We start from the raw sequence: 14,454 nt of genomic DNA, 5'->3' as shown, positions 1-14,454 counted from the left end.
AATGCCTAGGTGACAAGGACAGCCCGAACCTGTCCCCGCAGTCAACATAACTGCCAACTATGCGCACTACACAGATCAGTATCAAAAGAAAGCTACCTTGGAGATTCTCATGGGCCAAGCGGAACTATCCCCCTCCGCAGTCTCCGTCATTCGCAAGTGCGATGAAATAGACACCAAGTTGGTTCTACGCTTGATGCAGCACGAGGTTGTTCGTCAATCGCTGTTGAAAAGCCGCTCTGAATCCTTCGTGGATGCACTGGCTCAAGCCGCCCGAGACAGAAGAGGATTGAGTTCCAGTATTGAGTGTCTAGATGGATATATCAAGCCGGGTGACTGGTTCTCGAAGGGTTTCCACACTAGCATGTATGACAGTAGCAGCATCAATACCAAAAGTTTCCATTGACAACTGAAGGAATAGTCTGTTCTCGGCTTCTTGATCTGTGCAGCAATAATGCCTAACTCTGATTAGGGGTTACTTGATGAACTAGCCATGCAGCTTGACGTTCACGGTTCACGTTGTGTTATTCTGATCTAGAAACATATTCCCAACATATGATCCCAATTGAGCCAACATGCAGATGACCCAAGTCTTAACTTCAGCCTTGTATTCCAAACCCAACCTATCGCGACACTTCACTTGAACTGGCAGTTGCCATGACCGACGTAGTCAACATCCTCACCATCCTCCTTTAATCTAAACAACATCCTTAGAACGCGCATCCAACTCTCGGCCGAGTCAACATCACGCTTCCAACGGCCCTCCGTCCGAAACAACACGTGCCCAACACGTTACACAAAACGCCTTCTTCGTACACTTCTCGGCGAAGAAGGGCGTATGTTGTTAAGCTGACTTTAGAACCTTCAACTCAGTACGAACCCCTTCCTTTCCTCGGCAACCCAAATTCATTCTTTCGCGGAGAAGCTTAACTCGGACGGGCATGTTCACTACAGCCATAGATGAAGGTTTTCTCGGCGCAGCTACGAGGTACAGCTGTAGAGTCCTCGACAAGCAGCATCCCGGAGCCCGGGTGCTAAGTCTGGCTGCCAAGCCCGTACGCCGTGGCGCGGAGGGGAGGGGTCATGTCTTCGTAAGCGACCCCCCCGAAAGTCAAAACGGTTTCTCGGCGTAAGGCTGTGTGTCTCTCGTTTGCTTAACCTCCTGCTTTGCTGGGAGAGGAGAGAAAGGCCCGGAGGAGGGAGGAGTATTTGGGATGAACTCAAAAATCGAAAGGGTCCCGACGCGCGCGGCTTTGCGTGGAGATAGTGTTGTGTCGTTGACTCAGCTTTAGTCTTTTTGGTGATCTACTTGTTCACCTAGAAGCTCTCTCAGGAGACATTAAAAACGTAGCAGCGTGATAGAGATTTGGAGTCCGCTTCTACAGGCAACAACTTGGTTTAGTCCATGATATCGGGGGCCGAGGCTGAGCTTGCCGGTTTGGCGAGAAACGGGGGAAGCTTAGCTCGCCGGCTGAAATAAGCAACGACGGGACAACCCTGCCTGCTCCTGAGACCGCAGGGCAAGTTGGGCAGCCAAGACGGCGTGGACGTTGCCGAATGCAACGAGGCTTTCGTGAACGCGCAAACGAGCATGAGGCAAAGGCTAAGCGCATATTTCGACGACGACCCGAAGCCGGGTGGGCTTCGTTCACGGCAATTTCCAACGGCTCTGCTGAGACCCGCCCCCCCCGGAAACCTACAGAATCAGTCAAGATATACCACGTGGGGACACGTCGGCGATGACCCGTAGCAGATGAGCTGAGCGTAGCGCGGGCTCCCGCATTGCATTTCATCAACCCGACGCTCAGTATCATTCTACTCATGCAGCTATGCAGAAGCGTGCAACACGCGTAATCAACGCCCACCGTCCCGCGAGAGCTGAAAGTGTGAAACGCGCAGAGCATTTTCAGGAACGAAGGGCCCCACGAAAACTGGAATCTCGTCGGCACAGCGTACGGCGGATACGTGCTGGAGCGAGACGCAGAGAGTCGCGGAAGCTATATATGTGCGTCTGATGGTCATCGGGGGAAAGTCTGTTTTCGTTTCAAGGGTGACGAAGATCAGAAATGCGAGTGGACGAAAAGCGATGGACATGGGACGACGTTTATGCGTGTCGTTGAGCGGTGCGTGCTCGCTCGCCCGCCCGCCCGGGCACGGACTCCCGGCGGCGGCGGCTCTCGGGGGTCTCACCGCAGGACCGAAAGTGCGGCGAGTTTTGGCCTGCAGATTTCGGGCCAAGCCGGTGGGCTTTTCCAGTGACACTGTTGACAGGCGCAGCGCTTGGTTGCCCACGGCCTCGGACACAAGCGTTCAGTCTCCGTGTTCCAGTCGAGCGTATGTTGAACGTGACGGCGAGACACAGAAACACTTAGCAGAGTTGCCGATGATCTGGAAGATTGCCGTCCGGATCATCGACCACACGTTCGATGCCGCAGACGACGAGCTCGAGGCAACATCCGAAAGTAAAAGCAATGTAAGCTGAGAGACGACAATATGCCAAGCTCGGTGCTCCTGGCGGTGGAGGGTTGCTTCGCATAGGGTCCAGGGTTTGAGGCCAAGTATTGTGTGTGTTTAAACATTGCTCATCAGACGAGTGCAGATGCTACATTAGATTAGATCCGACGCGTCAGCGATGAGAAGTCAAGGGAAGACCGGTAGGTTGTACGGAACCGAAGAAAACCTGTAAGGATAACTGTTGGGATGGTAGGGCCCTGCTCAGTCGGATCTCGTGAAACAGAGTTGGGATCCGGGGAATATGGGACGACGACTTGACAGAGAACGGACGGACAGGGGAAAAGCAAGTCGGATGCAAAGATGCATCTGCGTAAAGGTGAGGCGCCGTACCGTTTGTCTTGCAGGGGCTGGTAAGTTTAATTTTGGAAGTGACGAGGTCGGCAAGAAATCAACGGCGTGGTGAGGCGCCATTGGCGCTCCAGAAGTCGGGTCCGCGCAGGTGTGGTAGTTAATCGCTTAGCCATAGCCTGGCTTGCAAGATCGAGTCCCTTGAGATTTGTGTGTTGTAGTTGAGCGTGGCCAAAGGCATCAGCCACTGCCGACCAAGTCAGGCTGGGCAAAGGAGAAATTGATGGGAAGGACGTGATGATAGACGGCGCGAGAGTCTAGACTAGGCCAAGGTCGGGAGGCCGTTTGTCTTTGTCGTGGCCGAGGCTGAAGAGGGTGTAACGGACAGCGGAGATGAGGCCCGAGGCGTGTGTAGCGCGAGAGGGCCAAGACAAAGAGAGTTAGCGAAGATTGACAATCCCAGCAAGACCGGTCTAGAGGCCAAGGTGGTCGAGAGTATAGCCACTAGTTTTTGTGTGTCGATCAAATGAAGCTCAAAGGAAACGTGTCTGCCGGAGCCGCAAGCATCCAAATCTATGCGGTTGGGAGCTTTCGATCCAGGAGAAACAAGGAAAGACGGTGGTAGACGATCAGGCGCGTCAGTACAGGCGTAAAATCAATGCGCCGGGTCTAGATGGGCGGCAATCATGTTGGTGAGCGATAGAGATTTTGGCTTGCAGCTGATATTGGGTGACGGAGCAGGGGCCCTTGTTCCTGATCTGAGTAAGACGGCGCCAAAGGGGCACGAATGGGTATGGAGGTACCGGTACCTTGGGTTCGTGATGAGTTGTCGTCTCTTGTTGGGTAAGTTGTGCAGCGAGGCATCCGCAATCCCTGGATAACGACAAGGCCGCTCGGTAGATGCCGTGCAGGCATGGAGATGGCGATGGAGATGGGCACAGGCATTGTGAAGCTGAAGCAGGCCGTGGTACGGAGTTCTCAGCGCGCTTCAGAATCCAGGGTGAACGGGGCCGACAACACGCACGGATTGACAGGATGTGACAGGCATGTTGAGATGCCATGCCGGTGCTCGGCCTCGAGAGTAGTGTAGCGCTGGCGGCGCGTCACTGCCTCTGCAGTTGAGGCTTCTGACACAGCAGAGCACTAGAGTAGTTGTGATGCTGCCAGCGCATAGCCGCATGGGTACCGTAGTTTGATATCAGGAAACGGTCGTCATCCGAGAGCAAAGACGAAAGACGGCCGACAATACCTTGGATGAGAGCGGTAAATATCCGTGTTTGAATGATGCTCGTCGGCCATGGTCTTTACGACCTGAAACCGACTGGACCGACGTTACAGCATTCCACAGAAAGATGAGCGAGACATGGGGAGACGATAGGCATACGATAGTGGTATTTTTGGGGCGAGGACAGATGACAGCGCAGATCTGAGGACAGGCGATGCAGCAGAGAGATGGGGTGACGGGGCTGGTGAGCGGTTCTGTTGATCTGAAGTGGTTCTTCGCTGGCCGGGGTTGGAGATGGTCGTGTTCCAGCGATGCGTGCGCGTCGGGGTCCGTTTGAACGGGCTGTGCCTAGTTGCGGCGTACCGAAGCAATGAAGCAGGGTTGATAGCTTGTAGTTGGGTAAGGTAGTTTGGTGAGGTTCGTAGGCGAGAAGGGGTTCAGGAGAATACGGAGGACCAGACGCGAGATGTGGACGATAAAGGCAGGCAGGTTCGGTCGGATAGCGGCGGGGAAATGGAGACGGCGTGGGAAGGATAGGGTGGATAATCCATGCATAATAATTGAAGGTGGTTCATAACTTTGACCACCTGACGACACCTGCGGATTGTCTTGACGCCCGTGCTCTCGCTGTCTGGTTCCTTCCGTCTGCTGCCATGATCGCTGCAGCTGCCAGCCAGTCAGCACGACAGGAAGCGACGAGAAACAAAAGAGCCACAGCGGAAGGCGAAAGAGGGGAAAACTCGTCTTGTCACGCTCACATGACGAAATGGAAGCCGATCAACAACTGACGAGAGCCGCGAGCGGTTTTTAGCCGTCTAACCGATGCGAACCTACTTGCCCGAAGCAGCAAGTCAGTTAGTTCCGGGTGGGAACCTGGAATGCGATGCGGAATTGAATGGGATTGTCGCAGTCCTGAATTCAATTGAATTGGATTTTTTCAACAGGTTTATTATTCTCCTCTGGCCAGTGAGATGGATGAGACGCTTTCGTCTTTTGTGTTATCAAACGGCCATTCCAAAACATTATTTGATAAAACGGCCGGCTGCAAAACATCACAACTCGCACTCGCACACGCACCCGTCCCATTTGAAATACGCGGTAATATGTTGTGTAAGTGGTTTCCGCGTTCGCAATTTTCGCACGGGGTTCTTCTTTACGCGGCGGGAATGACGGAGTTGGGTTTTTAATTGAGCTGTGGCTGTGACGGAGTTCTCAAGGGGCGAATGCGAATCATTCAAGTGGTCGTCATCTCAGCGGCCTTGGTCTGCCCACTTTCGCAACTAACCAGCCCCCGGTCCGGTTCCCACCAGAACTAACTCTCCCGATTAAACCGGCAACGATGTTGCCAGCGTGTGAGATTTCTCTCATCAGTCTCGATAAATAAGGTGCTCAACTGCGTGAACACGCAAAAGGCAAGTAGCGTTCCGACCGACCGACCAGCCGACCGCCCCGGTGCGACACTTGAACATGCGATGGAACATGTGCAGCCAAAAATCGTCTGTGGTTGTCGTCACACTCGTCAGCCGCCTGCCACCACTGACTGACGGCATGTTCCTCCGCATGAACCCCTGCTCGTGCGCATTCCGCGCTGCCATGATTACTACCTCGTTTGCGCCAAAAGGTTGCTGGCTGACTATCGAGCAAGGTAAGGTACCTTGGCTAGTCTGTTATTTGTCTAGCTGCTTTTTGCATTGTCCGGAGGCATGACGAAGGCATTTCTGCCAATGTTGCGCGAATACCTATAGAATGCAGAGTCACAGGTGTCATATCGTGAGAGGGAAAGCGGCTTACTGAGGGACCTCGCTCGGAACTTGCACAAGTGGAGTCTAATAAGCTTACATAAGTTATGCCGGGTTTATTCCTGCTGCGGTACCGGGACTTTCATAGAGGTTCATTGCACACCTCGCGAGAGAGGCATCAAGGTTCGCTGTCGCTGCTTGCTGGCTGCTGCCGGTGCTGCAGCAGTGTGCACTGCCTCCACCCCTGCCCGTTCTGGCGTGGCCGTGGCCCAGGTCCAGCTCAAGGTGCTCAAGGCCCGGCGCTCCCACCACCATCTTGGAACTCTCTGATGGGGTCCCCTGTCAAACATGCACTTGACCCGTCCAATGCCATCCATGTCATCCGCCTGGTTCCAGTCCTGGTCCTTGTCCCCCAGTCTTTTACTGCCCATCTCATTCTCTCTGTGGCTGCTTCTTTTCGCTTTGCCGCTGCCTCTTCTCTATTCGTAGGTGCTCTGCATCTGCACTTCTTGCACAAGCACCTGCTGCTAATACCACTCGCGCAGTCCGCGTCCGCCTCCTGCCACGACTGGAAAAGACTCAAGAGGGTTGGCTCCGCCGCTCGGCTTGACCTGGTCTCGCTCTTACCTGACCTCACCTATCATCTCTTCTTCTCCTCTTTCCTTCTTGATCATCATTGCAACAAACCCCTCTTTCCGCCAACCTCGCCTCGTATACGAATCACCCAACCTGCAGTCACCATCACGAACCCCCATCGACCAACGACCTAATCTCGACCCGACCTCTTTCCTCTCCTGGCACCCGAGTGCACCATCAACTTAACCGCCGAGAGAACCTGATCGAGGAGCCTTATCACCAGCTCGATTGCACCGCCATGTCGTCTTGCTTTATCTAAGGCTCCCCAACGCCCCATTTCGGCTGTTTGCTAGATTGCTACCCGCAATCAATTGGCCTTCGCTGCCTGGCCTTCCGCACATTTGCACAACTGTCGACAGCTTCGTCCTCGCTGGCGGTGCTTGCTCTTGACATTGCTATCTGCTTATCAACCCCGAGTAACCAAAGAATTCGCGTTTGGCAGCTATGGATTCCTTCATCGCGGTCGCGGGCTGGGCTCAGCATGCCGGTCCTCAGCCGGGCTCCAGACCCTTCGGCCATTTCAGGTCTCTCTCTTCCATGGCTCGATCTCCCTCACCCAGCCCCAAGGCTGTCAAAACCACCGGCAAAGCACCTTCCGTCGCCGATGTACCGATAATGTCTTCAACACCATCCTCTCCATCGCTGCGGCCCATGCCAGTATCTACCCCTGACGACGACGGCGAACTCAGCACCTTGCCCGATCCCCGGAGCCGGGCTATGAGCCCGGCAAGCGAGGCCGACACCTCCCATCACCCCGATCTGAACGACGAGGTCGCGACACTAAGCACAAAACTCATCAATGCGATTAACCACCAAACCACTCTGGACGACACATTAACCGCCACGAGACAGGAATTGGAAAGAGCCCGCGAGCAAATCAAGCACTTGGAGGACCAGAATGCATCACAACGAGAAATGCTCGCCGGAGATATTTGGGTGCGCCGGAAGGTCGTCGAGGAGGAGAAAAGGAACATCCTGGTCCGCGTCCACCAGGAAAGGAAGTTGCGAGAAGACATTGAAAAGGAAAAGAAGAAGATCGAGCAGGAGCTGGAAAATCTCACTACGGCGCTGTTCGAGGAGGCCAACAACATGGTCATCTCAGCTAAGGAAGAAGCTCGGCTGGAGCAGGAAGCCTTGCAAAAGAAAAACGACAACCTGAGGTCTCAGATAGGCGATATGGAGACCCTACTGACCTCCCAACAACAACAGCTCGCCGATCTCAAACACGTCATGGAGCAGATGGCGCTTGAGAGAGAAGATTCTACCACCGGAACCGCACCGTCTTCTCCTGGCTTTAGCAAACCCGAGTTCAAGGACGACGAACGCTCCGAAGCCGCCCCGTCACCCCTTTTGGACCCGGCCTCGCCAACATACCCACTCAGTCTCACTCATCTCATACAACCAGTCCTGCGAACAGACCTGGGCTCATATGAGGATTTTGTCGCTCTCACCCGCACCTCCCGCAACCGCGCCGGCAGCCGCGTTTCTTCGGGCTCTCTTACTGGTCTCAGTGGCTTAGGCCTCGGCATGGGCGGAAGCACCTCGAGCGCACACCCTTCCAACGCCTCAACGGCCTCGCTCTCAACTGCTGGAACTCCTGCGTCGTCGTCGCCGCAAACACCTAACACCCCCGCGTCAGTGTCTAGCACGGCTTCATCCAACGTTGGACCACCGCTACCCGCACTGAAGGAGACGAAGTTCTTCAAGCGCGTCGTGGCAGAGGACGTAGAGCCCACACTTCGATTGGATATTGCTCCCGGTCTCTCCTGGCTCGCTCGCCGAAGCGTTCTGAATGCCATGAGCGACGGATCCATCGTTGTCGAGCCTATTCCTGCAAATGCACCTTTTGCGTCTATCGTTAAGCCGCAATTCTATCCCTGCTCACTGTGCGGTGACTCGCGTAAGGACGAGGAGCACCTGCGAACTTATCGTTTCCGGACGAGCGAGTCAGATTCAGCACAGCGGTACCCCCTTTGCAAATACTGCCTAGGACGCGTGAGATCCACCTGCGACTTCCTGAATTTCTTGCGCATCCTGAAGGATGGCCACTGGCGTGCGGATGACGAGGACGCGGAGAAGGCGGCTTGGGAGGAAAGTGTTCGCCTTCGGGAGCAGATGTTCTGGTCTCGTATCGGCGGTGGAGTCGTCCCCGCTAGCCATTCCGTGGCGCCGGGACTAGAGAAGAGTCCTCGGCCGAGTCACGACGGCGATGCCAACGATGTTCAAGAGGTTTCTTCAGAAAAGGAAGAGGCAGAACCAGCTGCAACAATTCCGGAGGTCTTGGAGACGCTCAATGAAAACGAGACTACGTCGGATGATACGGAGACGCCGAAGGACCTCGCAGCCCCGCTTGCCAGGCCCGAGACCCCGAGTCCAAGTATCCGCAACTCAACACAGAGCCTGTCTCCAGAAAAGGCTGCTGGTGAAGAGAAGGATGGGGAGAAGCGTCTGTCTCTGAGCATTCCCAACAACCAGGAAAAGCCTGCAGCCACTGCAACCGACTAAAAACGTAATATTCAACCTCCTCCAGCAGAGAGACGACTGCAGAGCAACTAGTCGAGCGACAGAAAGTCGATTTGACGACGTACAACATAATTTTCGATACTGTATTAATATGCCGGCTGCATACCACGAAGGTCAAATGCAAGCCAGGGCTTGTAATGATGGCCGCATGGGAGGGGAGAGGGTACGCGGGGAATTTGGGACGCTACCAAGCCCGGGGAGGGTTCAGGGAAATCATTTGCTTGCACTTGGCATGGCGTTTTGGAGAACAAAAACTGTGTTTGCGCAGGGACAATCAACAGTTACAGTCACAGCTACAGCTACCATTGGGAGGGCATGCATTCGCTAGACAGTCTGGGACGAAGGGGGAAGGGACACAGGCACTAGAGGCCGCTTCACTAGGCTTAATGGCAGAGACACAATGATACCTTTGAGTTTGATATACTCTACTGTTGCTTGATGCATAGTGACTTGAGATTCTTTGTCTACTACTCATAACGTCCTCTTGAATCAATAGGACAGCTTGATCAAGGGGCTATACATCGCGACATCTGTAAGCAACTTCGAACTAATCAGCTCTTCACCTCTTTGCATGTTGCAAAATGACATGCTCATCTACTACTCAGAAAGCCCTACTCGGTGCTAGCTACTGCTTCTCAAATACACCCATGTGTGCAGATATACCAGATGTATCTAATGGGAAATCACATCATTCTTCAGCAAAGAAACAGCTGTATTATTGTAAACTTGAAAAAGAAGAAAAAAAGGAAAGAGCCCATCAATGAACTCTGACATTGACAGGCATGTTATTTGCTTTGCATGTGTGATTGTGTGTGGTGTGGTCTTACAACAAATGAGATTTCGGCTTCATAACCCTTTCCCTACCGCCGCCTAGGTATCCATCCACCCAACTCTCCCGTTTTTTTCTTCTCCTTCTACATGACGCCAGGCTGGGCTTGGTTGTACATTGAGTTGTGTGCCCTTGATATTCGCGCTCCTCATCCAATCTCCCCTGCCTTACCTCGTCCTCGAAATGTAAGATTTCTGGGGTAGATGGCAGAGAGACGACGGCGCCTATCGTGACATATCATCCGTCGCGGGGAGCGCGGCGGTCTTTCTATACTCCGTCTGAATATCGCATCCGAACTCAGAGCTCCTCCTGAGCCGTCGCCTCCTTGCCGCCGTCGCTCGCCGGCTTGGGCTTCTTCTGCTCGGCCTCCTTGGCGCCCTTGACGCTCTCGGCGGCATCGGGCGCGACGGAGTCCTGCGCCTCGTCGGCAGGCTTGGCCTTGGTTTCCTGATCCACGCCCTGGACATCAGGGTGAGGAGGCGCGACGTTGGCTCCTTGGTCGTGACCAGGCTCTTGCGGCCATCCGCCTTCGGGCATCTGCACTTCGTTCCCACTTGCGTCGACGACGCGCGTCCGCGTCTCGTATTTTGTCTTGAACTCGACCTTGCCCTGTAAGGCCTTGACCTGCTCCTCGTCGAGGAGGTTGCCGTCCTGGTCCCGGTACTCCACGCGCTCCTCCCGGGAGAGCACCTTCTGGGCCGGCGCGTCCGACACGTCCGCCGCCGGGGGCTGCTCTTTTGGGGCGTCTTGAAGCGGGACTTGTCCCACCTCGCCGCCGACGGGAGGGGCGGGAACCTTGGACTGGGCAGGAGTCGGGGTCGGTGCAGCGGAGGTGCGGGTGAGGATCTCCGTGTACTGAGAGTACTATGATGCAAAACATGTCAGCCTCATTCAACCATCACGATTCCCATTGACGTTGGGCCGAATCTCATCTCAATTGGCTATGAATCCCTCCAGACAAGTCTTTCTGCATGTGATAATGCATGCGAGACAATACGGGCTATCACAATCCTCTCTCGGGCATTCCTCTTTCCGGCACAACAGCAGTAGCGTTACTTACGTCGTCAAGGAAGGTGTTGCAGTCAAAGTCCCAGGTGCTAAGCAACTTAACGCGGTTGCACTCGGCCTTGGTCCAGGGGTTGCCGTAGGCCAGGGGAGAGAAGAGCATGAAAACCGCAATGGTGAGGGCCAGGAAAGCCACGGCGCTGGCGCGGTTGATGATCGGGTTGTTCCTAATACCGGCGAATGAAATGCGAGCAGTGGCAAAGTCGAAGACGGAGCAGAGCGCCATCACGCCGAAGTAGAGGGCCGGGAAGTAGTGGTGCAGGAACAGCTGACGCTCCATCAGGTAGAAAGGGAAGTAGTGGAACGCCCAGCCCAGAACAGCTGTACCGACCTCGTAGTCGAAACGCTTGAAGGTGACGTTCTTGTAGTCATTGCAGCTGCGCTGCCAGCGGAGAGTTGCAATGCCCTTGAAGAGAACGTAGGCGACGATGGCCAGGGTAGAGCTCCACCACACAATGGGGTTGCCCATCAAGTAGATCTGGCGGTTGTTCTTGCCCCAGAAGTTGATGCCGCGCTTGAGGACGGGCCAAGAGGGAGGGCGAGAGTCCCAGGCATGAGATTCAACCAGGCCGGCGTTGGTCTTCCACATAACCTTCTGCAGCTCCCAGAACTTGCCAAAGAAGCCAGGGTGGCGGTAGTTGACCTTCTCCACGTTCTCGCCAGTCAATTGAGGGTGCTCGTTGTACTCGACGTACCACAGACTGTTGGGCAGAGTACCACCTCTCGCGCATGTGACTTCCTGCTGCTCGGACGCCCAGTCAGGGAGCTTCACCTTGTGGGAGAAGAGAACACAGCCGGTCATGATGTGGACGAGTCTGAACTTGGTCTCAATCGTGCGAACGCGCTCCTTGGCCGCGGATGTCAGCGATTGCTTCTTGACGATCTCGATCTTGAACAAATCGTTGGCATCACCCTCGAAGCCTTCGTAACCGTAGGCCGAAACCTCGTTTTGCCAGTCAGCTTCCGTGACAGGGGGGCGGACATCGTGAGAGTGAAGGCGGCGGAAGGTAGGCAGGTGGTACAGGCGGATGACGTCGCCGTCCTTGATGTGTACGGGCTGAGGGAGGTTGTCCCAAGCCAGAGTTCCATTGATCTGCTCGCCATTGACGCCGAGGGGCTGGGTCTGGTTCTCAAGAAGCCAAACGTTGTTCTCGTCCTTATGGGGGTACAGGGTAATTTGCTGCTGCTTGCTACCCGTGGGGTACATCAGGGGGTGAGAGTGAAGGTAGCCGCCCTGAGTGTTGACGTGTCTGATGCTGACGCGGCTGCCGAAGGCAACGTCGGCCGGGACATCCTGCATGCCCTTGGAGTTAAGGGTGGACTGGAACTCGGAGCTCATGAATCCATCACCGTCGCCCGGGTTAACGAGGCAGAGGAAGTGAATGGCAAACATGGCCATGTAGAAAGTCCAAGGGATGATAATAAGAGAGAAGGCGCGAGCCATGAAGTGCTTGGCCCAAATGCGCTGGTTTTCTTGTTAGCTGCGATGGTCTATTAGTTACCAGGCCAGAAGGATGACATACCGGTGTGACGTTCTTGGTGTCGCCGAGGAGAACCCAGAGTTGGATCAGGGTCAAGCTTCCAACCCAGGCAATGGTGAACAGACCAACCCACTTGATGCTGAAAGTAACACCGAGACCGAGACCCGTCATGATGAGCCAGAACCACCAGCTCAACTGGAAGGCCTTCTCAGGACCCTGTTCGTGCTGGTTCGTGAAGGATTGGAAGGCGAGAGCGGTGAATGCGGTCGCGACCATGAGCGGAGAGTCAAGCAGAATCAGGCGAGCCTGAGTAAGGAGACCGTTCTCTGGATGGCCGTGTTAGTGTTGCGTTGGGAAGTGTCATAGGGGACGCGTGGCTTACCGAAGATGATCAAGCCGGAACCCAACAGAGCAGTCGTGGTTCGGCATCCGGTGGTCTTCAATGTCAGGAACATGAGAGGGGCGAGGAGAATGCCGCAGATGGCGGGGAACATTCGCATGGCGACGTAGGGAACGCCAGGCTCGAGGTAGTCCTTGCCAATCTCCTTGAAGTCGAAGTCGCCATTGAAGCCAGCCAACCAACCGGTCAGAGCGATGAGCATCTTGGCCAGAGGAGGGTGAACGTCCATGAAGAACTTGCCCTTGATGTATTTCGAAGCGAAGCCACCGAAGCTGGAGCGAGGGAATTAGAGAGAGGAAACCATGAGCGGTTCAGGAGATGGACTTACTGGACCTCGTCGAAGACGACACTGGTGGGCTGGTAGATTCGGAACAGGCGCACGGCAGCAGCAACGACGGTGAGAACCAGCATGATCTGGTAGTCTGAGATGGGCAAGAGGAAGACATCATTGTCCTCGACGCCCTCCGATTTGTAGCTCTGTTCGCGCTTGACGGGGGCCTTGCCATTGCCATTGGCATGGGTGCCGTTTGCACCATTGGCGGGCTTCTCGAGCTTTTGGCTCGGAACGCCCTTGATGGCAGCCATCGCCGGTGATTATCGGATCGCAGAGGACAGAAGGCGGCGCGGGACTGGGTCGGGGATAGGAGGCTCGTTCCGCTCAGAGGCGACGATGGTGGGCGACGTAGGAGTCGACGATGGTGGTGGAGTGGTCGATAGCTCGCAAGATAGAAGAGGACAAGGTTGTGAGAAATGGAATCAACGAAAGTCGAGAAGAAAAGACAAGCATTAAAAGGCCGTCATTCGTGCAAAGGCAGGTTGACGGGCGACCTCGATGAATGCCCTCGAGGGGAAGTTGTATAGTTTCTTGTCGAGTGTACAGACCAAAAAAGGGAGGTTCAGGGAAAAAAGAAGTGGTCAAGGACTGTCCGGTCTGGCGACGGAAAGTTTGACCGCGGAAGCTGATGACGGACGGCTAGGAACAGGCTGGAAGGGAGGATAGGGGAGGGTCGAATGCACCGTGGCCTCTCCGTCCCATGTGGTCTGACAGCAAACAATTGGTTGAAGCTAGGGTTCTCGAGGTCCCCCCTTGGAGACCCTCCACGCCCCCCCTTCGCAGTTCCTTCCACGATTCCCCATGAATGGCCCGCATTTATGCAGTGTACGAGACACATCATTGGTTTACAGAGCTCGCGTCTGCCTTTTAAGGCCTGTTCTTGGGAGGACCATCAGCAAGCGCGAAGTGTGTCTAAAATTACCCTGGGCTGTCATAGAGCTGAAAGTGTCCAGATCCATTGAGGACGACGGCCAGATCTCAAGTAGGTCTGCAGTTTTACAGAGTACCATGTTCTTGTTCCCGGGTTTCTGCGAATCCCCGGGGACGCGTTATATTGAGCCAGCCCCCACTGATCCGCTGGGGGCTTGCTCCCACCTGAGAATCACTTAACGCGGTTTAACGCGGTTCGCTTGTGAAGGCATCAAGGTAGCATTGGCATCTGACACCGGAACCCCGAGCTGATCCTGAAAGTCGTGTTGGTTCTGGTTGGACAGGTGGCCATTTGGGGAATACAGATTGCATTCCAACGAGCACTCAGAAGCTGACAGGAGATGCCATAGCTCCTGTCTAGTATCCGAGCCCCCTCTTTTAGCGTCAATGTAGGCGTCGGGAGGACTTGCTGTGGCTGCCATTGTTCTCGCTCTGTCAGACGTCTCCTCTCTGTCCTCCAGCTGCTCTGTGAGGACGTCTTCGCTGGACCCTC

At 54.9% G+C, this 14,454-nt stretch overlaps 2 protein-coding genes across 2 annotated transcripts; one reads left to right on the top strand and one right to left on the bottom strand.

Annotated features, from left to right (window-relative positions):
• Positions 1–6,843: 6,843 nt before the first annotated feature.
• Positions 6,844–8,904, top strand: CkaCkLH20_10320 (gdp gtp exchange factor; the record flags this gene model as incomplete). The annotated part of the gene is made up of 1 exon (XM_038893034.1): positions 6,844–8,904. The coding sequence occupies one exon, from the start codon at positions 6,844–6,846 to the stop codon at positions 8,902–8,904; it is 2,061 nt and encodes a 686-aa protein (XP_038741689.1).
• Positions 8,905–10,048: 1,144 nt separating this feature from the next.
• CkaCkLH20_10319 (dolichyl-phosphate-mannose-protein mannosyltransferase) lies at positions 10,049–13,282 on the bottom strand (the record flags this gene model as incomplete). Its single annotated transcript, XM_038893033.1, has 5 exons — positions 10,049–10,615; positions 10,812–12,281; positions 12,340–12,623; positions 12,680–12,969; positions 13,026–13,282. 5 exons carry the CDS (start codon positions 13,280–13,282, stop codon positions 10,049–10,051), a joined length of 2,868 nt encoding a protein of 955 aa, XP_038741688.1.
• Positions 13,283–14,454: the final 1,172 nt, after the last annotated feature.

Source organism: Colletotrichum karsti, assembly GCF_011947395.1.
Source record: "Colletotrichum karsti strain CkLH20 chromosome Unknown Scaffold39, whole genome shotgun sequence".
In the NCBI taxonomy this organism is placed as follows: domain Eukaryota; kingdom Fungi; phylum Ascomycota; class Sordariomycetes; order Glomerellales; family Glomerellaceae; genus Colletotrichum; species Colletotrichum karsti.
This window is presented reverse-complemented; position numbering and strand designations above follow the sequence as displayed.